This window comes from Branchiostoma floridae, chromosome 12 (genome assembly GCF_000003815.2).
Source record: "Branchiostoma floridae strain S238N-H82 chromosome 12, Bfl_VNyyK, whole genome shotgun sequence".
Taxonomy (NCBI): Eukaryota; Metazoa; Chordata; class Leptocardii; order Amphioxiformes; family Branchiostomatidae; genus Branchiostoma; species Branchiostoma floridae.
In genome coordinates, this window is record NC_049990.1 from 3473180 (window position 1) to 3497281 (window position 24102).

General features: G+C 40.9%; 3 protein-coding genes across 4 annotated transcripts; 1 reads left to right on the forward strand and 2 right to left on the reverse strand.

Annotated features, from left to right (window-relative positions):
- Positions 1–439: 439 nt before the first annotated feature.
- Positions 440–7037, reverse strand: LOC118428009 (nucleolar and coiled-body phosphoprotein 1-like). The gene is made up of 9 exons (XM_035837973.1): positions 6883–7037; positions 4911–5342; positions 4534–4606; positions 3955–4109; positions 3608–3661; positions 3097–3302; positions 1708–1836; positions 857–1000; positions 440–445 (listed from the first exon to the last, which is right to left on the reverse strand). Exons 2-9 carry the CDS (start codon positions 5317–5319, stop codon positions 440–442), a joined length of 1176 nt encoding a protein of 391 aa, XP_035693866.1. The 5' UTR covers positions 5320–5342; positions 6883–7037.
- A 5875-nt stretch (positions 7038–12912) lies between these two features.
- On the forward strand, positions 12913–16926 carry LOC118428270. Of its 2 annotated transcripts, XM_035838288.1 has the most exons (4): positions 12913–13107; positions 13289–13301; positions 15422–15613; positions 16301–16926. In XM_035838288.1, exons 1-4 carry the CDS (start codon positions 12995–12997, stop codon positions 16436–16438), a joined length of 456 nt encoding a protein of 151 aa, XP_035694181.1. In that variant the 5' UTR covers positions 12913–12994; the 3' UTR covers positions 16439–16926. The 2 variants fall into 2 exon arrangements, with proteins under 2 accessions (XP_035694181.1, XP_035694182.1); XM_035838289.1 differs by lacking the exon at positions 13289–13301 and having other exon boundaries at positions 12917–13117; positions 16301–16921.
- Positions 16927–17838: 912 nt separating this feature from the next.
- Positions 17839–23962, reverse strand: LOC118428274 (presenilins-associated rhomboid-like protein, mitochondrial). Its single transcript, XM_035838294.1, has 10 exons — positions 23844–23962; positions 22974–23196; positions 21955–22095; positions 21226–21274; positions 20842–20937; positions 19890–20039; positions 19446–19516; positions 19138–19239; positions 18613–18710; positions 17839–18302 (listed from the first exon to the last, which is right to left on the reverse strand). Exons 1-10 carry the CDS (start codon positions 23942–23944, stop codon positions 18197–18199), a joined length of 1137 nt encoding a protein of 378 aa, XP_035694187.1. The 5' UTR covers positions 23945–23962; the 3' UTR covers positions 17839–18196.
- Between the last annotated feature and the right edge of the window lie 140 nt (positions 23963–24102).

Here is a 24102-nt window from a genome sequence, read left to right on the forward strand (position 1 = left end):
TAGTCCAAATCCTCCAGAAAAGCCCATTCACAATGTTTTCAGTTCTATGAGCAATCCAACAAGACCTACGAATACACCGGCCAACAAATGCTGGTAAGAAATTTAATCTCTTTGGTAGATGTAAAATTTTTACCCCTCCAGAGCTCAGCCACAGTTTTGGAGTGAATTCCACTAACTCTGATCGAGCACCGTGAACAGTGAGTACCCTCTTACAGTAAGACTCTGAAGAGCACTTTGTATTTGGGCAAGTACGGCTTAGGTATGACAAGTTGTCGCATGTAATATAAGAAGGCTCAACAGTGTAGTTGTGACGCTGGTGTTTTACACAGAGGGGCATTCATACCTGGCTAGTTGACGAAAACAAAATACTGTTTAGTAAGGTTGGGACCAACTATTCAAAAACACTCAGTGAAACTCAGGACAAGAATAGATACCTTTCCTAACTCTGGCACATTGGACAAAAATGAGGGTCGGGCAGTTAAAGTTGTTACAGATATCATAATTTTACAACATTGTTATGTACAATGTTATGTACATTGTTTTACTGCTCATTGACAACCATGATAATTTTTGCCAAATGCACTGGAGTTTAGAAAGGGTCTACACGTGTCGGTTTTACTGAGTGTTGTGTTTTGCCAATAGTAATAGTATATGTTTTAGCTTTATAAAACTCAACTAGTGTCATGTCAGCATGAAAGCAAGTTTAGAAATGTCATGTACTACAATATTGACAACATGTAACTAATTGTCCCAACACAACTAATCTGTCCAGCCTTCTTCAAGTAAAATGAACCACAGACAACCATTCTAAAGACCATACAATACAATACAATATCTAATTCATAATTACACCTACCTGTGAAGGCTCCCCTGTCTCTAGCTGTTCCTTAGTGGGGATGGGTTTGATCTTCTTCTGACAGTATTCGCACACCCCCTGGAACAGACCCTCCCCGGTACCCCCCTCCTCATCACTGGTGGCAGTCTTCAGCTCCTGTAGTTGCTAAGGGAAAAGGAAAGGAGGGGGTGGTGTAAGAGGGGGGAGCATGCATTATTGGACACGGAGAGGGATTGGGATAGACATTGTACAAGGTTTGTATATAACATAGTAGGGAGCATGCATTATTGGGCAGGGGGAGGGACCACAATAAACAGAATAGGTACAAGGTTTGTATACATATATAAGAAGTAGGGAGCATGCATTTTTGGGTTGGGGAGGGACCATAATAGACAGATATGTGAACAAAATGGATTGAGCATGCATTATGGGAATGGATCACAAGAGATGGAGCATTTTGGTTTAAAAGGATTGTTATGGGTTGGGAAAAACACAGCAAACATCATGATCAGTGATCAGAAACATCACAATCTATCTTCAGAACATGATTTCATCAAAAACTCTCATAAGTTGAAGCTACCCACCTGTTTTGAGATGAATAAATAATAAACTAGATAAAGTTGTAGTTTACAAGTTTTAGATTATAACCAATTTCTTGTTACATCCACAAGTTTATCAGTCATTTTGTACAATATGCAAGTTTTTTTTTTCATTTTGGTGACAACATAGAACTTTTAATTAATGAAAATAGACCAATGAAAGGAGCTGTTTTGGATTGATACTGTGGAAATGTTGTGTTTTAGTGTAGAATGTTTTGGATGTGTGTAAATGTTATTTTAGCGTAGAATTCCGTAGCTAGACGACAACGTTACCTCGAAGTTGATGTCGGGTTTCTTGGTCTCCCGCTGATACTCCAAGATGGCGGGCGGGCCGATACTGGGCAGCATGGCCTCCTGGGATACCATGTCATTCTGCATGGAGTAGCCAAAATCATTCTCATCCTGAAAAACATTTAGGAACAGAAATTAGTCACCTTTGTTTTTTAAAGCCTAAAATACAGGTGTTTGATAATTTCACCAAGTGTTTAAAAAAATCATTTGCATTAAAGATATATTCATAACTTTTGTTCTATGGAAGTTAAGAAAGTTTTCTTATCCACTTAAACAAGTTTCCTCCTCATATTTTGGTGGTCTCTCTGCTAGCTTTCAATGTTATTAAATGAGGTGGGGGCTAACCCTAAAATGCACGATTAAAAGTACCGTACAAAACCACTGTAAAAAGTAAAATAAAAGCCCCATAAACATTGAAGAATTCTAGTTCTTTCCCAAGTAACCAAAGCCACAGCCTAACACCTTAAGTGGTTTAACTGCTACAAAAGATGTTAACTCGCCCCTCTAACTGTGTTTACAGTAAACAAGAACCAAGCCAGGCTTTTCAATAGAATTATGTAATGAATCCTCTGTGCTGCTAAAACTGCCCTGATAACCTTACAGTCTCTAGTCATGTTGGACTGTACTTTCTGGGCAAACTGGATACAGTAACTAAACAGGTAACCAATGCTTACAGGGCAAGGTTCAAGGCTTCAGGGGGGTTTGGTACTTGGAGTTAACTAGTGTTATTGTTATCAGCATCAGCCTATTAAAAAATCTAAACTTTTATAATTATTCTAATACATGTATCTTAGAAGGAAGATTTTGTCGATACTAACATTATCATCGGATTGTCTAGAGAGAGTTGTTAAGCTTTCTCTTTTGACAAGGCTGAAGATTGAAATAATGTTGAGTATGAACAGATCCCATTGTTGACTCACTAAATGTCAGATCCCATTGTTGAGACTAAATGACTTCAGAAAAACAACACTACAACAACAAACAACAATTGTTGTTGTTAAAGATTCTTGCTGTTACCATGGTGAGATGTAATGCTGTTTTTTTTCTTCTTTTTGCTCCTCTCTGACTTCTAATAAAACTTAAAAATCTCAACACTTTGTACTGTTGAGATTCCTTAGTGTCCTAAATATGATGTATGTATATTTGACAAATGTGTAATGGATTTTGCACATTTCCCTGTGCTCTTTCTACCCATCATTTCACATCAAGTTCTCTAACAACAAAATGACAATCATTTGTGTTCCAGAATGTTACAGGACTTACCTCCCAGTCTAAGCTTTTTCCACCTTTTCTCAATTTGATATTTGTTAAAAGATTTCAGATGTTTATGACAAAACAATCATTTTCGTTCCGGAATGTCCCAAGTCTTACCTCGGAGCTGGAGCTGAGATCCAACATGGGGATCTCGTGTTCTGTGTGCTGGGATCTCAGTTCTGGGATCGACCCAGGAGCGGACTTCTCCGCAATCTCTTCCTCCTCTGACTCTGATATACTGCTGGTCCTGGAGCGGTGGCTGGAGTGGCTCAGGGAAGATGTGCGCCGCTTCTTACCAGTGCGCTTCTTTAGCTTGGGTGGACCTGGAATATCAACGTTTTGCAAAATTAGCCTTAACAAAGCACTGCTCCATATTCTAGGGCCAAATGAAAGTCCTGGAGCGGTGGCTGGACTGGCTCAGGGAAGACATGTGCCGTTTCTTACCTGTGCGCTTCTTTAGCTTAGGTGGACCTGATGTAAACAGCAACGTTTTACAAAACTGATTCCCACAAATTATGTATCGCTAGTAACGTTTCCCAAAACTGATTCTCACCAATTTTGCAAAACATAAGAACTTCAAGATTATGAAAAAATTAGATTTTTTAAAACATATTTGTGACAAACTGACCTGTAGCCTCCATTTCACGTTTCTTCTCTTCTATTTCACTTAACAAAGTTGCACCTACAAAAATGGAAAGAAGGTGAGAATGAACATTTAAAGCAGAAGACTTAACTACAACATTTTCAACATTTTCTTACAGGAATTCCATGGGAAAAGACTAGTATGTATGCCTTTAAGTTACAAGCTGAGAGGAAATCTGCAAAATGACAAACAAAAAACACACATCTGCTAGTAGTGAAAGATCAATTCAAATGAAAAAATTCTTACTTTGTGGTTGCATTTGCAAGTGTGCAAGTGTGTAGTTTAAGCACTGTGCTAGTAGTAGAAGATGAATTCATACAAAAAATTCTTACTTTGAATCTCAGACGGCTCCTTGCTTGCCCGGCCGACTGACCGCATGTCCTCCAGCCAGCTCCACTCAGTCTGAGTGGCCTCGGTGACCAGCTGGACGTCTGACCGGTCCACTGCTGACTGGTGAACGAGCGGCTTCTGGGATTTGGTTGCAACACTAGGGACAGAAAACATAGAAATGTTAAAATTGCAATCATGATGACAAGAAATTGAGAAGGATTGGAATTCACAAACTGTGGGATGAGGGTCCTGAGAAGAGCAGCTGGTAAGACAAGGAAAGACAGGTTGAGGAACGATGAGAAATGGGTGGAACCAAACCGGTCCTACAGTTCATCGCCAAGCAGAGAGTACAGTGGCTTGGTCACCTAACAAGAATGCCAACCACATAGCCAGCCTTAAGAGCTTACACCGCCAGACACCTTAAAGGTTAGCTGAACCAAATCTCATGCTGCATGTTACAGGTAAAACAAGTCAAATTTTTTATTACATTTTACATTGACATCAAATTTGCGTAACAAATCTTATGTCTTTTCAATGTCCTTTCATTTCTCAAAAGTTCCTTCACAAAGTTTTCTGCTCACCTTTGTGAACTACTGGCTGCATCTTGTGACAGGTCAGACTCTCTTCTGAAGGATAGAATTCTGGGAGCAGAAGCTGAAACAAACAAACAAAAACCAAAACTACATCAGTCATAATATTACAAACAAACAAACAATTTGATTTAAAAAAACAACTCATAAAAGCTTTGGCTACAGTCTGTAGCCAAAGCTTTTATGAGTTGCTTTGTAAAGAAAATCTGTCTGTAGCCTACAGACAGATTTTCCTTACAATATCCATCTATATAGGCCATAGTCTGTGAAACACATTAAACTCTGCTGTCCGGGATTGTAACTGCTATAAGCGAGATTTAACCAGGCTATGAAGGCCATATCTGGGCAATTTTCTTCAGGACACTCACCAGATTTGCTTGTAGTTGCTGTTCTCTCTGAGATCTCTGTACCAATGACTGTAGACTCCTCCTTTTCTGACGACTTGTTCTCTTGTTGATCGCTAGCAACTTGACTAGAACTGCCTACACCAATCGGTGGCAGCGGTTTGGGGCTTTCCTTTCCGCCCTGTAAACTCCCTTTCGCACTTGGAGTCCGTGGTTTCCCGTTAATCGGGGTGAGAACCGGCGTGCGTCTACTCGCACGCGACGAACGTTCGTCGCTCTCCCGGCGCATCTGCCGCTCAAACTCCTGAACGTTTTCAACAGTTAGCTGGGAGTGAGCGCGCTCGTCTGGCGGAGCGTCAAATTCGCCATCGGCATCGTCTCCGTCGGAGATGCCCAGCTCCTGGGTAGCGGTGTCCTCGTACGTGTCACTCATGACTCTGCTGGGTAGTGGGGTGGCTGGTGGGACAAAGTATAACAGGTGTTATTACCAGAAGAAATGCACAAAATTTGGATATCCTTGAGTGAAAGTGGCATCAAATAGCGTGGGAGCGCATGGCGCAATTGGCAGCACGTTTGACTCAGGTCCAGAAGGTCCTGAGTTCAAACCCCGCCGTGTCACCGATCTTGTGCCCTTGGGAAAGGCACTTTACACGACTTTCCTATATAGGCTACAAAAGTCTTCAGCAAATTGAAGTTGGTAGCCTCAAAAACGAAGAACAAAACAAAGAAAGGCTAGGTTGGTGGCAGGGCTGTCTCCAGTTTTAAATTTTTGTCTGTCCCTCTTATTGTTTGAGACTCAGAGCCAATGCTCCTTGTAAAATTTATCATTTTAAGATTATGAAAAGTTTTAACGTGTTTTCATCAATTCCATGTTCTTTCAGACTTTTAGGTCAGATTTTTTTATAAAGGATGGGGTGAATTTTTTTCCATCCCAACAAGCAAATGTCTGTCCCAGGACGGGGGGACGGGTCCTGGAGACAGCTCTGGTTGGCGGACACAAGATGATTACGGGTTGGATCCATTCTTGGCTGGAAAACTATGCTTACTCTACCTAGGTGTAAAAATAGGCACGTAACTTTCGTTAGGGAGGTAAAGGGTGGTGGAAGGGGAGGGATGTGCTACATCATTCTAGAACAAAACTAGATGGTTGGTTGTTCCTTGATTTAGGAGCAAAAACTGGACAAATTTAAACAAATCTCAGTAAGACTTGTCTAGTGAACCCCTGCGGTTTAGTAACCTAACTCCCCCCGTAATATTTACATAAAATACAGAACACAACGATATTTACATGTAAACAGACCACAAGATACCCCCTCTCTCTAACAGGTAACTACAGACCTCATCTTTGCAGCACCGTTTTAGCTGATTTTACCTTTTAATAAGATTTTCCAGTCTTCTTTTGGGACTTTCTAATCTGGAAATGTCAGATTAGTTCCGCTCTATATGTGGTGTAAACACAAGTAAATAACTGCACAAAAACACTGAGATTTAGGCCTACAAAAGCCATTCCCTGTCTTATGTTATACCTATACTAAAGTCCTTGCTAGATATCTTACTACTATTGTAGTCTGGACAATTTTAGAGACTAATTTTACAGTGGCAAGTTGCCAACCAGTCTCCCTTACTCGAAAGATCAGAATGAATGAATGACTTTTTGATGACCCTTAACTATCTAAACAACGCGACTCTTTACCGAATCTGGCAACCAACGTGGCTTCCTTTCATACCTCAACGACCAGAATTAATCTTAAAACATTTCTGAACCACTTACTCGGCATTTTGAGGCTGTACGGTCCAAAATGAGTGCAGAAAGGGTCCTAGATCGAAGCCAACTCCAAAGCCTTCTGTCGACCAAACAACCCCCCTCCCTCTCACAAAATAAACACACCACAAGCAACCCGCAAAAACCAGGACGACAAGACAAATTAGACCACTCAAACCGCTGTAGACACCTTCGTGTCGTCTCACCACATATTGATAGCCTCATCACACGCACCTTTTGTACTTTATCGTGTAGAAACGCCGTGAAAAATCGATCTAACTCCATCCTCAGCCATCGCCCGGCCGCACAGTCACGCACCACGCCATTGTTTGACGTTGCTGGGAAATAGATATCACGTGATGAAATGACGCCACGCGATTGGTCAGAAGTACTTGTGGGCGTGTCGTCAATCTTTGGGAAGGTGTAGAGGAGTTTTTGAGAATACTTGAAATCCTACTTGAAGAATTATATAAAATGAACATTTTGAAAATGAATTTTTATCAGATATCAATTTCAGGGCCTTTGTATTTAGTTAAATTGGATACCACTGTAGAAAATGTTGATACTTGTGAATTTTCTAACATGTTTACGATAGAACAATGTCACTCTAAACCTCTTCTTTAGCCTCCGTCGGCAAACTTTTGAAGAAAGACCCGAAAACATTTGGAAGAAGAAATCTGGACAAGCAAAGCTTCGTTCAAACAACCAGTCTAGTGGACGAAGGCCCTAAATTGTAAAACAATTCATTGACAAACATAATCGTCACTTCGGTATTGATAAAAATGCACTCATGCTGTTACCAATCTTCATAGCAATCTGACTATGTAGTACCTATTCTTATCACCAAGTGTGTGTTGACTTGCTATTCATACTCTATTTAGAGATCACTATCTGTGTATATGATTCTACGGTCTCGGGGGAAACCGACAAGACTATGTTTGGGATTCTGTAGTCTCCGTGTACTTTTTGTCATGCGGCATGCCGCTGTGTTTGGTTTTCTTATCTTTTGCGTACAGAGTACGTGAGGTAAACAAAGGGTACAACAGCGCTGCCAGTTCCGGGTCTTTCGCGCCAGGTACCTACGCTGACGTCATCTCAAAGCAGATGGGTGCTGTCGGATTGTTTTTAGTGTACGGATGTTTTTCTCGTTTTGCTCGAACTTTGAGTGCACACATCGGAGAACATCGGTCAGGAGTTTTTCGGTTCTTTTAAAAATATATTTTGAAGTTTGCGTATATTAGCTCAAGGCGCGATTTTGTCTTTTGGTACCGTAGGATCGGCTTGGAGATGAGTTGCCACCCACGCGACAGACCCCCCCCACTGCTGTGAGGAGGGGAGACACAGGTGACCGGAAACTTTCGGGTCGCCCGAACTTTTCAAGTTTCGGTGACGGTTCAGATGTACCTGGCCACCTGTCGGGGCACCTTCCGGTGGAGGAAGTGAAGGGACGGAAGGCGTTACGGGAAAACAATCAACAGTGCTCGCCTCGTTTGTTGGTTTTCTGAACACGGACATTTTTAGTCACCTGCTCATGTTTGTAAATACCTGACACACCGCAAACTAAAAAGGAAAACACGTCTGGTTCCAAGGAAGCCAAGCACCTTTTCGAATCATTCGGAAGTCAACTTCCTTGTATTGTTGTAACAAACAAATGAGAATTTATGATAACTGCGTGTTTGTAGTAGCTGCTTCATCATCATCATCGTCATTCACTGTAGCTGCTTACGATGTGTAAATAAATGTCACAACTCAAACCACAGAACGTCTGGTTCCGAAACCTATATCTAACCTCTTATTGAAGCCGAATGGTATTCAGAATTGTTCGGAAGTAAACTTCCTTGTAACAAAGGAAGGACTTTTCTTTATTCTTGAAGACATGCATATTTGGAGAACATACTCATGTGTGTCAATAGACGATGCGTGATAACTAATATGATAACGTCTGGTCCAAATTCCTGTACATGTGTTTTCAGTATGACTAGTAGTATGTTTGTGGTCTAAGTTGCTTCTTTCATCTATATCTTTTTACGAGCACCTTTGCGAACCCCAGACTTGCTTGCAACGGAGCGAGAACACAACGAATGATGTACTAGTACACTTCGTTCAACAACATCATTTTGTCCCCTTGAGACTAGATAAACAGATAAACAAAAGACGTGTTTTTGTGACATCTGCTCAAACCCGTATTTGTATACATAAGAAGTATCCAAAACACTTACAAGGCCAGTAGTAAAGTTTGTTATTGGCCGGTGTTCTTTGGAGTGGTACAAACATCCTACTACAACTCAGTCGACATTTTTGTCACACCTGTTACCTGTACAAGTATGTAAACAAGGTCGCTTCCCTTTAAACTTTTTTTCTTAATCGAATGATACGTGCATTTAAACAATGTAAGGTTTTGCCGATCCTAAGTACAACAGGTAGTTTAGCATGTTTTGAAGTCAACAATAGGACCTGAAAGCGGGACCTTTGATCATGAGCCGTACACGCGTTCTTGAGTTGAGTTCTTATTTATTTCACAAGGAGCAGTCTTCAGAACAGTGTAAACTTCCTTAAAACGGAAGCAGGAGACTTGGAACGACGGAGACGTGTTCCCACTTCCCCTCATTTCTCCTCACAAACACACAGAAGAACCCGCCACACACTTGAGTGATTCACTGAGTGCTGATATTAGACAGTTTGTAAATTAGGTCAGTTCGTTTGGACCGGTTCGTCTTTAACCTCTCAAGTCAAAGCGTTTGTGATGCCCAAGACTTACAGAAAGTTGGGACATAAATTGTTGAAAGGTTTTAGAGTCGCTAGTGATCTGATGGTGATAGTGTCTTGCTTCGTCAGTTAAAGAAAATGTTTATAAAGAGCGATCGATGCGAATGCTAACAGGCCTTTTGTAAGAGCGTTTTGATGCCCAAGACAAAAAGTTGGGACATAAATTGTTAAAAGGTTTTAGAGTCGCTAAAACTAATGTAGTGTCTAAAGTTGGCAGCAGAAAATGTTTATAAAGAGGGATCATGTGAGCAATAACAGGCCCTGTATGTGAAATACTAGCAAGATACACAAGGATCAAAACCAGATGCGGATAGTTTTGTCCTTGCATATTCTCCCGACGCCCTTCGATAACCCTTAGCCGAATTCTTAACCTTCAAAAGTAGGAAGGTTAATGATAAGAATATCTTTTGACTAAACTTAGATGCATTGCATACAGGTTTACAAACCTAGACAATCATATTAAATGGCACCGTGAAACGCCTGACACAATAAAATACAAATTGACAAAATGCAGATGGTTTCATCACGCAAATACCAATGTGATATGTTCTGCGTTAAAAGTTTGAACAACCCACAAATATTTGGAAAGACAAAACGTTCTTTTCCCTCTCTGTGGCTGCCTCGCCCTTGGGCGGGCGACCATGAAGTCTTGGCTAGTCAAAACGTAAGTCCCCGGTATGCCATGCTAACATTACACCAGCCTTGGACAAATCCACAAATGCAAACCGTACCGCCAGCCCTGGAGTATAGATAACACACGTCAACAATATGCGACTGGTGCATAGTCGGCGCTCAGTCAAAACTTCGCGATGTTTGCAAACTTTCCACGAGTGCATGTTTTCACCACAGTTAGTATAGTTAGACCTCTTTGACAGACATTGAACAACTCAAATTTTCGGTGAGCTACCTGTATTGTGTTGGATCAAGTTAAAACCTACAAAAAGTCTCGAACAAAGAAAGAAAGTGGTCAAATCTCTACCAAACTGACTAAGCTGGCTGTTGTTATAGGGATAATTTCCAGTTATTTGTTTGGGGAGTTTTGCTAATAGATGGTTTGACCGGCAGTGGAAACATTTACCCTAGTGTGGACTGACTCCCCTGGCCAATTTCCCATTTTTGGGCCGAATTCTACAATCCCCATACCACATAAGACGGCCTTGTGCAAGCTTATATCGGACCAGTTTCACTCAATAAAGAGCTTATAGTTATCTTCCACTGGTCGCGACAGAGAAGACACTCAAATGGCTATGTACAATATCTACGTAACGGGCAAAAATGGGTTTTCATTCCATGAGCGATGCTCACATGTGGGGCTTCAGAAATCGCAGTCTCATGACTGGTCAGCGTTAATCATGATTGTTTCAGGCTGTCTCATATCAGCAGAACCAGGAAACAGGACAACTTTTCTCTCATGGGACTATCAGAGCGCTCCCGTGTACTTCCTCTGACGTCCTTTCGTGTTTATCAGATAGCTATCTAAGTACTAATCTGCACTGTGTCTTCGGCTCACGCGTATACATCATATAGCTAAACACAACGAGCCCCTACTCTTCTCGATAAGTGTGTTAGGTTCTTTTACGTGCAGAAGTTTGGCGATTGAGGCTTATATAAGTTATACCTGAAGCTCCCTCATATACTCTCCAAGCAGAGGTTCGGCTCGGGCTGTTTTTTGGAGTTTATAGGCGTTTGTATCTTTCTATTTTGTACCGTTTTCCTTATGTCTCATGCCCAAACATTAAGAAAACGGTACAAAATAGAAAGCTAGAAAGACCGATAAAAACACCTTATAAAATGTCAAAAACAGCAGGAATCAAACCTCTGCTTGGAGAGTATACGTCACCATCATAAATGACGAATGCGATCAATCCGTCATACTGTAAAACCCGAGCTGGAAATCGATCCCCTGCTCTCATATCCACGGAATTCGGTCTAGATGGGGAAATAATTTAGCGACTTCCTCCGTACGTCTTCCCACATCCGAGAAACGCACACACGCGGTCAGCGGAGATTAGCAATCTCCGAGCAGATCCTACGAAGGCATAAGATAGTACCAAATTGGCAAAGAGTGTAGTCAGCCAAGAGGTGTACATTTGCCATGTGGCCCGGCAGCAAAACACACTCCTAGGCCGGCTTCATTCCTCTGCCAGCTTCTGATACTATCTTATGCTTCCCTGGATCTGCTTGGAGATTAGAGATTAGGGGAACACCACTGCACGGTTCTGAGTAGCGGACCAATGACGTCACACGCGTCCCAGTCACGGGTAACCATGGTAACGGTAGCCGCAAGGGTCGCTGGGATCAGCTCTGGCACGGGCGAGAATGATTACATCCAGATTAAGTCGTTATTACTCGACAGGAAAAGTAATTGCTGTGATACGCCCTGGAGGAAAAAAGGGGTAACGGTTATCGAAAACAACAAGATCGTTTTCTGGGCACGCCACTGTTATCAGCTTTGGTATGTTACCCAAGCAGGTGCATGGGTTTGCTTTAATTGATTTGTTTTCAAGTTGAGAGATCTTTCAACAGTCTTCAAGTTGTGCTGTAGGCAGAGTGGATAGTGTAGCAGCTTGAAATGACAATATCACAAGGCCTAATATGATGAGGCGCCCATATCATATTAGTAACAGGTGAAGTAGATACGCTACCTAATATTGAAGCGAAAATAAAAGACAAAGTAATTTGAATACGTCTATGACTCAGCCAAAACTCTAACAAGAATTGCTCCAATGATCATACACGTTTTTGCCTCTTGGTGAAAGTTTTGTACTTTCATTAAAGCAATTGAAAGGGAATTTTGAAGAACAAGGGAAGTTGGTGATATATGAAAATACATGTACGTCATGATGGTGTTACTAAGAATGGTCGTTAAAGCCGTTTTTGCGTCTTGGCAAAGTTTTGGACTGTTTTTGTAATTGAAAGAGAAGCCCAAAGGAAGTTCTAAGTTGTTCATCAACCGAAGTGATGCTGATATACACGTCACGAGAGGCCGTGAGAGAGCGTTACTCAGAAGAGCTGTTACTGTAGATGCAGAAATGTTCGCGGTGGTTTTATGTTCACTGCTTTCGCGAGGCAGTCTCATCGCGAACTTAAAACCACCGCGAACATTTTTCCATTACATTATGTGACTTCAGTGTATGCTAGTACCGCGAACTTAAAACCACCGCGAACGCTCCACTTTCCCGCTAACGCGAAATTAAATCCCCGCGAACTTAAAATGCATTTACAGTATCCCAGGAGCACAGCTGGGTAATGTCTGGCACCTGTCATCTCAGGACAGCCCCGTACGTGCGTGCCATATATGGGCAATCATCACAACGTTGTTTACTGACGTCAGACAACAAACAAGAGAGCCCGCCCCCGTCACCGCTGGCTGACCTGCCAGGCCGGGTGCGTAGGAGGGGTTCCTGTGTCCATATACGGACCGGAAGGACAGGGAAATGTAAACTCATGCCTGTATATAAACTGGACAGTTCGCTGACTTCCAGCACAACTCAACAGACTTCCCAAGAAGCAGGTCTATCTCTCTCTCAAGACTGAAACTACAGCGGACCGCAGCCGACGACTTCTACTTTTCTGAAAGATGGAGTTTTCTGCAAATATCGTTCTTCTCGCCGTACTGGCCGCCTGTACCGTTACCGAGGGAGCCGTGAGGAACATACGGTCTCGGGGTGACACCATCCCGCCTGGACAACCCGACCCGCAGGTTGGTATCTTCTTTTCCATGACTTGCAAAATATGCCGTATTTACAAAGAGTGTAAAAGTTTCGTGGACTACGTGAAACTTTTTAAAACTTTTAGTTTTCCGTGTGTGAGTTTGTGAAACCAATGATAAAACCTCGATCCCTGATAAACCAGAGTCAGAGAACTTTGGTCCCGACAGCTCGCAGGTTGGTTTCTTCTTCTCCGTGACTTGCAAAGTCTGCCGTTTTACAAAGAGTATAAAAGTTTGCTTGACTACGTGAAACTTTTAAAAAGTTTGAGTGTTCTCTGTGTGAGTTTGTGAAACCAAGTCCAAGTATAAATCCTCGATCCTTGGTAAACAAACCAGAGTCTGACTCTGAACTTTGGGCCCGCAGGTGTCCTAAACATTTAGCATGAATTTGTTTCTAATTGTGAGTTGACCTCATTCAGTCAGACCCCTTGAAAGACACAGTAAAACATTCCTTGTCAAGATGCCAAGCCCGTAGGACATCTTAGTACCAATTGCAAGCATGTAAAAGTTTCGCAAACTTTTACCACAGTCTTTAATTGTGCTTTTTTTTCATTGTGAAAGAAAGGTACATAACATCTTTACCGTTAGATTTCTCAGAAAGTTATAACATGGAAAGTTGCTTGTATTAAAGTTACCATAAGTCGATCGATGTCGCTACCGGCTCGTCCAACCTCCAAGAAACAGAATTCAAGACAGTTCGCTGAAATTCCATTCTTTTCAAACTTTATTTAAAAGAGATAAGCGTATCAGAAAGGTAATCGTTGTGGCAAAATACGTGTATCTTGAAAACAACATGAAAGACTTTTGTGAAGACGCGCACGGAGCAAAATCTGCGTTTCATATCATATCGTTTCGGTCATATCAAAACGTTTCATATAGCAAACGGTTCGTTGAGAGCACATTACTTCTCTAGACGAGAGATATAGCTATTCTATTCATGCCAGACTTAATGTGCAAATTGTAAAAAGAGCAAAACGCATCGGCCAGAGAGTGAAACATTGGCCAGATATATCTGAATTTGATGCCACTCGAAGGCGACGTTTCCGAAGACGGGCCCGGAACTGTGTTTCTTATCAAAACGTTTTATATCCAAAGTAGTTGGTCTGGCTCCAGCTTCCTTCCCGAGTAAAGCCTTCACAGCGCGATTGGGTTCAATCAACACATCCGCAAGTGCGTCTCTCATGTCTTAAAAGATCTTAAGACGCTGACAAGGGGATTCAAGCATGCCAAGATGAAAGAACGTCTCCAAGGTCTGGTCCGACCTGGGGCGACCAAGCGAGATGGTCTTGATTTAACGAAAACAGAACCGTTTGTTTGGAGTAATTTTCTTCGATTTCCTCTTGTTTGGTTTGGCTGATGACTTTTCCGTCGTCACGGGGGAGCGGGAATGTTTCAACAAGTAGCCTTCATCATGAACGCTCCTTGGTTTCAGATATCATCTTTCCGTTTTGGCCCAACGTGTCACAGGTTCACTGACAGGGTATATGGGTTCAAGTCCAAAGTATGACTAATCTCTTAGTAATCTTTTGTCAGGCGTAAAACTAGACTTTAACTAGCCTTGAAGCTTTTCCCGTCTCGAAACTTTCATGCTCTTAGCCTTAGGTTGTTAGTACAGGTTTACGAGGTAATCGTATAATACCGTACAAGCTTTTAGTCGTCGACATGGGATGTCTTTGAAGCTATATATAGTCTAACAATGTTCCTTCAACAGTATATCCACATAAAGCTGATCCAAGAAAACATTAGGGGCCTATATTTCACCCCTTTCGTTGGCATTTGTGGCCGATTTACGCCATGTACTGATATAGCATATTTACATTAAAGACAGAGGCCATTAAATAAAGTACCCTACTTTCTTTTATAACACTAACACAAGTATATCTCCGAGCATATTTCGTTCACTTCTAAATCGTATGGTAAATAACAGGCTTTCAGCCACACAGTGGATTGTCTTTGAAGTACTTGGAACAATTTTCTGAAAACTTCTTTACGGCAGCGATATCTGATTCGTTTGCATGCTCGGCTGTATAAAGATATACAGTCCGCCCTTGGTCCGCCGTACTCAAGGGCATAACAATGGGCTGAACCTAGTCTTAGCATTGTACGTGCGGTCACGAGGCACAAGTCTTTTGCGAAGAGTGGTAATACTTGCACAGTGCATTTTTTCTGTGAAAAAGCCAAACCTGTACAAGAGATCAGTCTGGGGCAGGTTTGACTTTACTGATAAAACAATGCAATATTTGTTTGACTTTGACTTATACAAAACAATAACAATTTCCTTCCCCTCTCCCTCAGACCGAGGTGGGCCTGACCACAGCTACCGACGCGGAAGGGAACTGCCTGTACTCCTACCACGTGCCCGTCGAAGCCAGCAACCTCCGGCCGTGCCCGGCCAACACGCACTCCACGGTGCTGGCCCAGCTCCGGGCGGACATGGCTGCACAGGCCACCGCCGCCAACACACGGATTACCGACCTGGCCGCCATGGTGTGTATTAAACACTTTTGTTACGATTTTTATTTCAGCTTTGCTGTAGACTACCCTTCGAGATCAATAGATGAATAAATAAGATCACTTCTTTCCAAGTAGAGGTAAGGCTCAGTCTATTTTGTACCATTTTCTATATGTTTCGCGCCCAAACATAAAGAAAACGGTGCAAAATAGAAAGCCCGAAAAAAAAAAAAAACGCATAAAAACGCCGGATCGGAACCTCTACTTGTAGAGTGGTATATATATATCACTAGGGGAAAAGGCCTAAATACCACTTTAGATTACTAGACGTATACGTAGATGAGAACTGGGTGAGATATAGCTAAGAAGAGTGACTGGGTTACTCACTGACAAGTAGCCCAAACCATCTAGAGTATCGGGGTACATAAACTCTCATGGCATTTATTGTTTAGATACACGAATTCACTTTTAGAGTGATGATTTGATGGAAAAATCAACTCCTCTAAGTTCAAAACTTAGTTGTTTTTGTTTCCTTAATTTTGGACTTTCTTTTTCCACTTCTGGCTGTCTAGTACATTTCCTGTGAGTTTTTAATGATTTTGTTCGAGTAAAACAATAGGAAATTATTAATGAACAACTTATTCTATGACGTAAATTATGCGTAACTTCCCGGAACTACGTTCTACTTTTCGTGTCTGACGTCATAATGATTCGTTCCCACAGGTCGAACTGCTCCAGGAAAGCCTTGCAGCTCAGCAGCGCCACATAGAAGCCCTGCAGAGAACTGCAGAATCTCAGGCATCCAGCTCACACAACCGAATCCCCGGAGTTCTGCGACCTTACCGTCTGTTCGGTAGATAAAAAGGACCACACTGAACTAGCTATGTACATCAAAGCCTTAACAAACCATGTGTGGATCTCACACTACGCTGCCAGTCATATACAACATTGTAGATACTGAACTTGTAATTTATTTATTCAAGACTTTTTGTAACTTTTTATGCATTCTGGTAAATGCACCTATCAATCATTCTTTTTTATGATTCAAATATAACTATCATTAGGCAGATTACTAACACTCTCTTGTAAATAATAAAAACCTCTGTTGATAAACAATGTTATTACTGTCAAACACAACTGAAAAATCACAAAGTGCCAAAGTTTTGTAGTATTGTAACTGATATCTGATTGGATCCATAGATTATGATAAAGCTCCATATCAGATATAGTATGTGACTACAATTGAAAACTCAATCTGATGATGATAATGTTACTATGAAACATGTACTTAAAACATCCATTTTCCACATTGACAGTGAATATGCTGTGTGGATATGTACAAAATAAAGGAATTTCCAAAACAATTCTTATGGCTTGTTCCTCTATTCTTTGAATTTTTAGGGCTGTATTCTAAATTTTGCATAACAATTTTAGACAGATATTCATATCTATGCTAGAGACTGGCATTTAAACCATGATGTCTGAACAGCATGGGCCTATCACAACAGAAATCATTTGTTTCCAGTTTGCTCTGTCTGAAGCCAGACAAACAACAGTTAACAAGTTCCTTGACAATTTGTATAACCATTTATTGTTGCGTACTATAGGCATCCAAGAGACCAGATGCTACATTTGTACTTGATAAAAACAACAGGCTCTGTTTACAACGTGAACATAATGCGCCACAAAAAACAAAACAAAATAAATTAAATCTTTGTCTATGAAACGTCTAAGTTATACTTTACCTTTTTTATTCAACCATAATTGTGGTTAATAAAAAAAAACTAGCATTGTCGCATCATCATTTCAGGCAACACGTATTTAAACATTAATTTGGACGTTCAGATATTCAAGTAAGCATATGGTTAGCTGGGGCTGAGGCATTTTGGTTTACGAAAGTGCGCTTCCAAATTTAGATCGAATGATATTTCATACGAGTGACTGCGATGATGTCATGGTGACGCAGTGGTAGGCAAAAAGCAGGTGTTTGGCAAAAGATTGATTTACATGTTTTTTTCTTTCCCATCCTCTAAAAAAGTCCTTCAGTGTGTCAGTAAAACAGTATCAACATGAATCTGCCACAATTTGGCAATTTCTATCTGTTGGGATATTATTCTGAATGAAACATTATACATTTCCGTGTGATATGCACATGACTGTTCTTACATATATAACTTACTGTACATGTAGACAACAAGTGCATGTTCTTGGTGACAACAGTTTTGCTCAATGTCGGTCTGCTATTTCCATTCATTGACACAAAAAAATCACATCTAATCAAATCTACATAGCACTATACTAGCCTGGTACCCAGTCGTATGATAGGTAATGAGTCTCTACGCAGAGGAGAGAAGTGACTCGTTAGCTATAATACGGCTGGATACTTGGCTATAGCACTACATGTAAAAACAATAAAAACATTACTGTAGCTTGAATTTACTTTCCAATGGTCAGTCCATGGTTTACAAATTGTACATTTTGATACAGCCAACATCTTTCCACACAGCTCCTGTATATGTATGTCAACAAGAGAGGTTAAATCTTCACATAAAGTCTTCACATTAAGGCAGTCAACAGCAGAATTCATGACTTGAACAGTTGTTGTCAGTCCTGTGAAGTTCATGATTTAGGCGGAGGCTGCTGGGGGTCCCGCAACTTGTGCCACGCCCTCATGACAGGTTCTCTGTTCTGCCAGATCTGTTTGTGTCCATACAGCATGTACCAACTGGGAGAGAAATGGGGGGTAACAAATGAGTTTAATATTGTTATGAAGGTTAGACATCCAGGTACACAATATTCAAATACAATTCAATCTCTACAACTGGATGAAAAGACTAGACTTAAGGGCGTGCCACCTCCAATTGAAACCCCAAAGCCCCCTTTTATTTATTTATTTATTGATTGATTGATTGATCTTATAGGGTCATAGGGGCTGCATATTAGGTATTCTCCATGTCAAATCTTCACACTATCTCAGCATTTTGTTCTCTAGGTTACTAGAGGTACAAAATAGTTGAGAGAAGAGAGAGACTCACATCCCACACAAGGCCCCTCCCAGATGTGCCGCGTGGTCGAAGAACCTCCAGCCCAGCAACACACCTGCCGCATCCAGCCCCATGATCACCTTAATTGCCTGGGGACAAGATTCAAGACGTCTTGAGATGTCTTACTCTTAAACCTTATTTCATACATTTATACTCAAACCAGATTCTCTTCACCCTTATACATAATACTTACTCCTACTCAATCAGGCTTTGCTCTCATGGCCATATAGTGTTAATGTGTACCACTTTTTCACTACTGTCATTGTTCCACACAAAAATGTATCTTCAGAAACATGCAATTTACTTCAAAATGTGCCTATGTTTCTGTATGCAAATAAGCTTCAGATGTTACTTGTTTTGAATGAACCTTCAAAGTCACTCTCATATATGTACAGTTTCTTTAAAAATTAAAAAAAAAACATTCAGCTGCCCAGAATCACAACTCGGATCAATATAATTCATACATTTCCATGTCAGATAATATAAGACATGAGTATGCATGAACCATGTACTCACCGACCCAGCCGTAAATGTTACAAACGGGAAGAAGACGATGGCAAGTTGTGCCTCCGGAACCTGGGTGCACACTAGACCCAGTACACCCATGATGGCACCTGACTGTAACATGGTAGGAAACAAATATACATATATTACTATTATTAGCTGGGTTAGCACCACAAACACTCACCCTTGATAACTTTTTGAAAATTGAAAACAATGTAACAACGTCTAAACTTCACTCTGGTACTGTCCTTTCCTTACAAAGACAGAAAAAGCATGAAATGTATAACTTGTCATAGTTCAGAAAATTAAAGTATACTCACAGCCCCAAGTGAAGGCCCGAACCTCTGAAACCCAACTTTAGCTGCATAGCTGGCAAGGTTGGACAACACTCCTGGGAACAAAGGTAGAAAGGTGTGAGTTAATGAACCCAGTAATGAAAAATTTGAGACAGAACAAACAGGAAAAAGAGACACACAACTAAGGACGAAAATTATTTGTTCTTTGTGTCATCATACAACATTTAAAAAGACATGATCTTCTCTCAGCAATGAATGACAAGCAGTTCTGGAGAACAAACATAGCTTGCTGCACTTCATAATGAGGACTTGTACATCTTGTTCTCGAATTACCTAATATTTGAGGCATCACGAAACCTTTAGACAGCACCAAAAACAAGGTCAAGGTCCTGAAACAAGCCTGTAGCTATAACAACAGAACTCCACATATCAATATCATATACTATTTGTTGCCATCTGCGTCCTTACCTGCAGTGAGGTAGAAGGCCGTGAACTGCTCCTTCCCCAGAATAGCGACAGCACTGGTTGAGAATGACCACAGCACGTACATGTTCACAGCATAGTGTAGGAAGGAGTAGTGACTAAAGGTGGACAGGACCATGGGCAGGCAGATCGCAGCTGGGGGACCAATAACAAATCAATCAATCAATCAATCAGGCTGTGAGAATGACCACATCACGTACATGTTCACAGCGTAGTGTAGGAAGGAGTAGTGACTAAAGGTGGACAGGACCATGGGCAGGCAGATCGCAGCTGGGGAACCAATAATCAATCAATCAATCAATCAATCAATCAATCAATCAATCAATCAATCAGGCTGTGAGAATGACCACATCACGTACATGTTCACAGCATAGTGTAGGAAGGAGTAGTGACTAAAGGTGGACAGGACCATGGGCAGGCAGATCGCAGCTGGGGAACCAATAATCAATCAATCAATCAATCAATCAATCAATCAATCAATCAATCAGGCTGTGAGAACGACCACAGCACGTACATGTTCACAGCATAGTGTAGGAAGGAGTAGTGACTAAAGGTGGACAGGACCATGGGCAGGCAGATCGCAGCTAAAAGAACCAATAACAAATCAATCGATCAATACCCCCATTGATGAATCAAACAATTAACCAACCAACTAATTAATAATCAGTCAATTCATTGATCAACCAATAAATCAAATTCGAGCCTAACATCTTGTTCAAACACTCTTGGTCACAGTAAACACAAGACATAGAGGGGCTAAAATGACAAAATATATTGTAATTTTCCATATTTTGCTCTGAAAACTTCTTTTCAGAGATCGAATTCAAATGAAAACAAAAGTTACAGGCCTAGTCTATGAGACTACAAATGTGGGAAAAACAGTATGCCCCTCTCATAGTTGTAAGTAACCGTAAGTAAACCAGTCTATCAGACTTACTTGATGCGATGTTTGATGTGAAATACTTCAGCATGGTGGGTCCACATTGAGGTATTCTCCACAGCGCATACACTAAACCATTCAACCCTATGATTACTGCAACAGGGCATAGAAATCATTAATACACTACAGACGTCAATAATACAGCTGTAAAGTATTGGATGGAAGTTGGGCTCGGGGTTAAATTGTTTCAACCTCACAAAATGTTGAATTTTTAAATCAAAGTTTCGCCTTGAGCAACTCAGCAAGTCAATAGAGAGTAGCTTATTGGTTAATACTTCCAGAAAATAATAAAAATAGTACAGGTATTTATAAATCCTATGGCTGGTTTGTTTGATACATATTTACTCCTAATGAAAACCTTCACACATGGATGGTCCTTACCTGAAACAACCTTCTGTCCTTCTGTTAGATTTTGCCAAAACTTGTTAATCTGTAACAACAAACAGAAAACCAATAAAATGAGATGCCATTTACATTTCATACATCAATTTTACAAGACTTCAAAGACGTTTTCGGGAAAACACAGTTGCTGCTTCCAACTTGTTTCTCTCTTTTTCTGAAAAACAACTTTGATTGTATCTGATTCATTGGAAAATTTCAATTTTCCATCTACTTCGTAACAATAAGAAACGACCATACTTTTCACAAAATTCTAAACAGCATACACACAACTAAAGTCAATTAGCTTGGGGAAGCTTTCGAGACGAACTCTCTTTGTCAACCCGGAAATCTCATCTTGGAGTTTCTCTGTCACGTGACAATTGATGGACATTGTCACATGACAAGACACAGTCATACACCAGTCTCAGATAGTGGCGCCCCCTGTCCCTGTTCAAAGTGCTCTTCTGTCGATGGATCTGGATGGCTTCTTGCACACCCCTCTTAAACCAGTCGGGATCCTGATCAAGAACTTTAACATTATCCCAGTCTATCTTGTACTGTTTCTTGCCGACATGTTCCACCACAGGCGACGACACACAGCTGGGTCTCTTGTGTTCCTGTAGACAGGCTTGTACTAGTAGTGGTCTCTCGGACTCCCCCACGAAAAGACCATGTGGCAAAATTTTATCAAGGGCTATAACGGTTTAGGTATACCAAAAGCATGCTTACCTCCCGTCTCCACTGTCCAGTTTTCGGCGGGTGTATTCTGTCCCTGAAGAAGTCTCCGTCCAGTCCGATCAGCCGGCGGGTCAGCACGCGCAGGTTCTCATACTGCCAGATGGAGGCTCCTACAAAACTCACCCCACTGAACTGACAAGGGGCGGAAAACAAACAGTAGCGGTCAGTATAACAATCCTCCCACAAAACTCACTCCACTGAACTGACAAGGGGCGCAAAACAAACAGTAGCGGTCAGTATAACAATCCTCCCACAAAACTCACTCCACTGAACTGACAAGGGGCGCAAAACAAACAGGAGCTGTCAATATAACAAACCTCCCACAAAACTCACCCCACTGAACTGACAAGGGGCACAAAACAAACAGTAGCAGTCAGTATAACAATCCTCCCACAAAACTCACCCCACTGAACTGACAAGGGAAGGGAAACAAACAGTAGCGGTCAGTATAACAATCCTCCTACAAAACTCACCCCACTAAACTGACAAGGGGCGTAAAACAAACAGTAGTGGTCAACTAGGAGGAACTACATTGCAGAAGGCAATATTTCAGCTAGGCTTTCGCCCAGCATGTGTCATTCCTTCAGTTAATAGAACCTTGTTGCTAAAGAAATAACGTTCAAAATAATGGCTATTTTGTCATTTTGGCACATAAATTTGGCATGTCTAGTGTAAAAGACTATTAAGAATACAAGGAGATGAACATGGGTTTTAGAAAAATCTAGACATAAGAAAGACCTTTGAAACTCACCAAATCAAGGTAATGTATCTACTAATACTAACATTGTTTTATAGCAATTGCATGCGACATTTACAAACTATCTTTAAACATATGACTTAACACAAACAAAAACAACAACAACAACAACAACAATGAAAGTTAAGAATTATGTTGACATGCAATTCAAAGACAAATCTAATTATAAGTTCTTGTTGATTCAACTAGTAATAGCAAATTTCAGCAATTCTTAACGGTAAAAGGATTGAATAATAAAGAGTTGTATACTGACCCCTATAGCAAAACAGAAAGGTTTAAACAGTCTGCTATATGGGACAGTCTGTAGCGTGTGATAGTCAAACTCAGGAGACAGTCCACTCTTCTGCAGGCTCTGCTGCTGTTCAACATGTCTGTCACTAACACTGTCCGCTTCTTTCTTCTTCTGTGACTTTAACTGCGGTGGGTCTTCTTTCTTTGGTGCTCTTCTGAACCCAAACTGTTGCTGAAGATCTAATCTGTAACATCAAGGAGGTCAAATTACTAGACATATTACTGTAAAAGTATATAATTTCATGCGGATTTACTTTCGTGGTAGCGGGAAATGGACTGTTTGCTGTGGTTTTATGTGAATATTTCTGCATTTACAGTATATATAATATATTTCATATAACCTCCTTGGTAAGATGTCGTTGGCACTAACTCTATTAATCATCTTGTTTGAATGATACACCTGTATCATGGAAGATAAGGTTATATAATACCACCTACCTTGCACCTACACATTAAGTTGTATTTGCATTCTTGTTAAAAACAGAACAATTTTGATGACCAGCAGAAATATATATTATAATTATCAAAACCTGAAACTTGAAAAGCACATTATCATGTGTGGCATGGAACCGTGTGGCATTATCTTATTATTATATAATCATCAGGTTGCGTTATATAGTGACTAAATACATATGTTTCGTTCGTTGTGTTACGTCATTCCGTTGCACAACTTTCATCATCATTCCACCCCCCTCCCCACAAACCACATCTTCATATATTTTGGACGTAGCAAAAATAACAACGATTCCACATCCCAAAACTCTTAAACATAGAGATCACGATTCTTATCAGACGATAGAAAAGTATGATGAAGATATTTCCCCGGTTTTACCTGTTCCTGGGCCCGAGAAACCCGCGGACTGCCTTTCTAAACATCGCGGACATCCCAACACACAGACGGACAGGCGAGGTCACCGAACCCGCGCAGGGCATAGTGGGACATGGGGCAAACCAACGAGAGCAGAGGGGTGATAATATAATAGTTAAAGAAACAGAATTCTAACAATGAAACCAGTTTTGTGTATTAATCTTTCTTAACTTCTCTCTTTTGTATTTAGAATTAATATTGTTTATGTAAAAGAAGCGTGTAT

What these genes read in the sequence shown, in the direction of transcription:
- LOC118428274 (XM_035838294.1), bottom strand. Translation starts at nt 23,944, where the DNA reads ATGCCCTGCGCGGGTTCGGTGACCTCGCCTGTCCGTCTGTGTGTTGGG. An exon ending in CTTTCTGTTTTGCTATAGGG is followed by an intron (nt 22,096 to 22,973) that starts GTCAGTATACAA and finishes GCCCCTTGTCAG; the next exon opens with TTCAGTGGGGTGAGTTTTGT. An exon ending in GGAGGGGCCTTGTGTGGGAT is followed by an intron (nt 18,303 to 18,612) that starts GTGAGTCTCTCT and finishes TTTCTCTCCCAG; the next exon opens with TTGGTACATGCTGTATGGAC.
- LOC118428009 (XM_035837973.1), bottom strand. Translation starts at nt 5,319, where the DNA reads ATGAGTGACACGTACGAGGACACCGCTACCCAGGAGCTGGGCATCTCC. An exon ending in AGCAACTACAAGCAAATCTG is followed by an intron (nt 4,607 to 4,910) that starts GTGAGTGTCCTG and finishes TGTTTGTTTCAG; the next exon opens with CTTCTGCTCCCAGAATTCTA. An exon ending in GCAGCCAGTAGTTCACAAAG is followed by an intron (nt 4,110 to 4,533) that starts GTGAGCAGAAAA and finishes TTCTGTCCCTAG; the next exon opens with TGTTGCAACCAAATCCCAGA.
- LOC118428270 (XM_035838288.1), top strand. Translation starts at nt 12,995, where the DNA reads ATGGAGTTTTCTGCAAATATCGTTCTTCTCGCCGTACTGGCCGCCTGT. An exon ending in TTACCGACCTGGCCGCCATG is followed by an intron (nt 15,614 to 16,300) that starts GTGTGTATTAAA and finishes TCGTTCCCACAG; the next exon opens with GTCGAACTGCTCCAGGAAAG.